This window comes from Corvus brachyrhynchos, unplaced genomic scaffold (assembly GCF_000691975.1).
Source record: "Corvus brachyrhynchos isolate BGI_N302 unplaced genomic scaffold, ASM69197v1 scaffold215, whole genome shotgun sequence".
NCBI lineage: Eukaryota > Metazoa > Chordata > Aves > Passeriformes > Corvidae > Corvus > Corvus brachyrhynchos.
The window spans coordinates 225,044-225,387 of record NW_008237887.1 but is presented as its reverse complement, the minus strand read 5'-3'; the positions used below and the strand labels follow the sequence as shown (position 1 = coordinate 225,387).

At 59.0% G+C, this 344-nt stretch overlaps 1 protein-coding gene across 1 annotated transcript in view; it reads right to left on the bottom strand.

Moving 5' to 3' along the window:
• Positions 1-82: 82 nt before the first annotated feature.
• The window catches only part of MFAP2 (microfibrillar associated protein 2), a 9,350-nt gene continuing 9,088 nt past the window's right edge, over positions 83-344 (bottom strand). The window contains exon 9 of the mRNA XM_017732692.1: positions 83-142. Within this exon, the coding sequence (XP_017588181.1) occupies positions 83-142 (60 nt within the window). The remainder of the gene's footprint in view (positions 143-344) is intronic.

Here is a 344-nt window from a genome sequence, read left to right as displayed (position 1 = left end):
CCCCTCCTCCCCGAGCCCCCCCCTTATACCCGAGCCCTGCCCCTATATCCCGAGAGCTGCCCCTATATCTGAGAGCTGCCCCCTATATCCGAGAGCTGCCCCCTATATCCGAGAGCTGCCCTACAGAATTTCCCATAAAGACCTGCAGAAACCCCCCAAACCCCTACAGCGCACCCTGTTTCTTCCACATGGAGCACGCCCCAACCCCTCCCCTTTCTATAGGGGACCCTAAACACTGCGAGACCCCACTCACAACACTTTCTATAGGGGACCTGCGCCCTAAACACTGAGGCCCCAGCAGAGACCCGCTGGCCACCCTTCTATAGGGGAACTGTTAACACCCC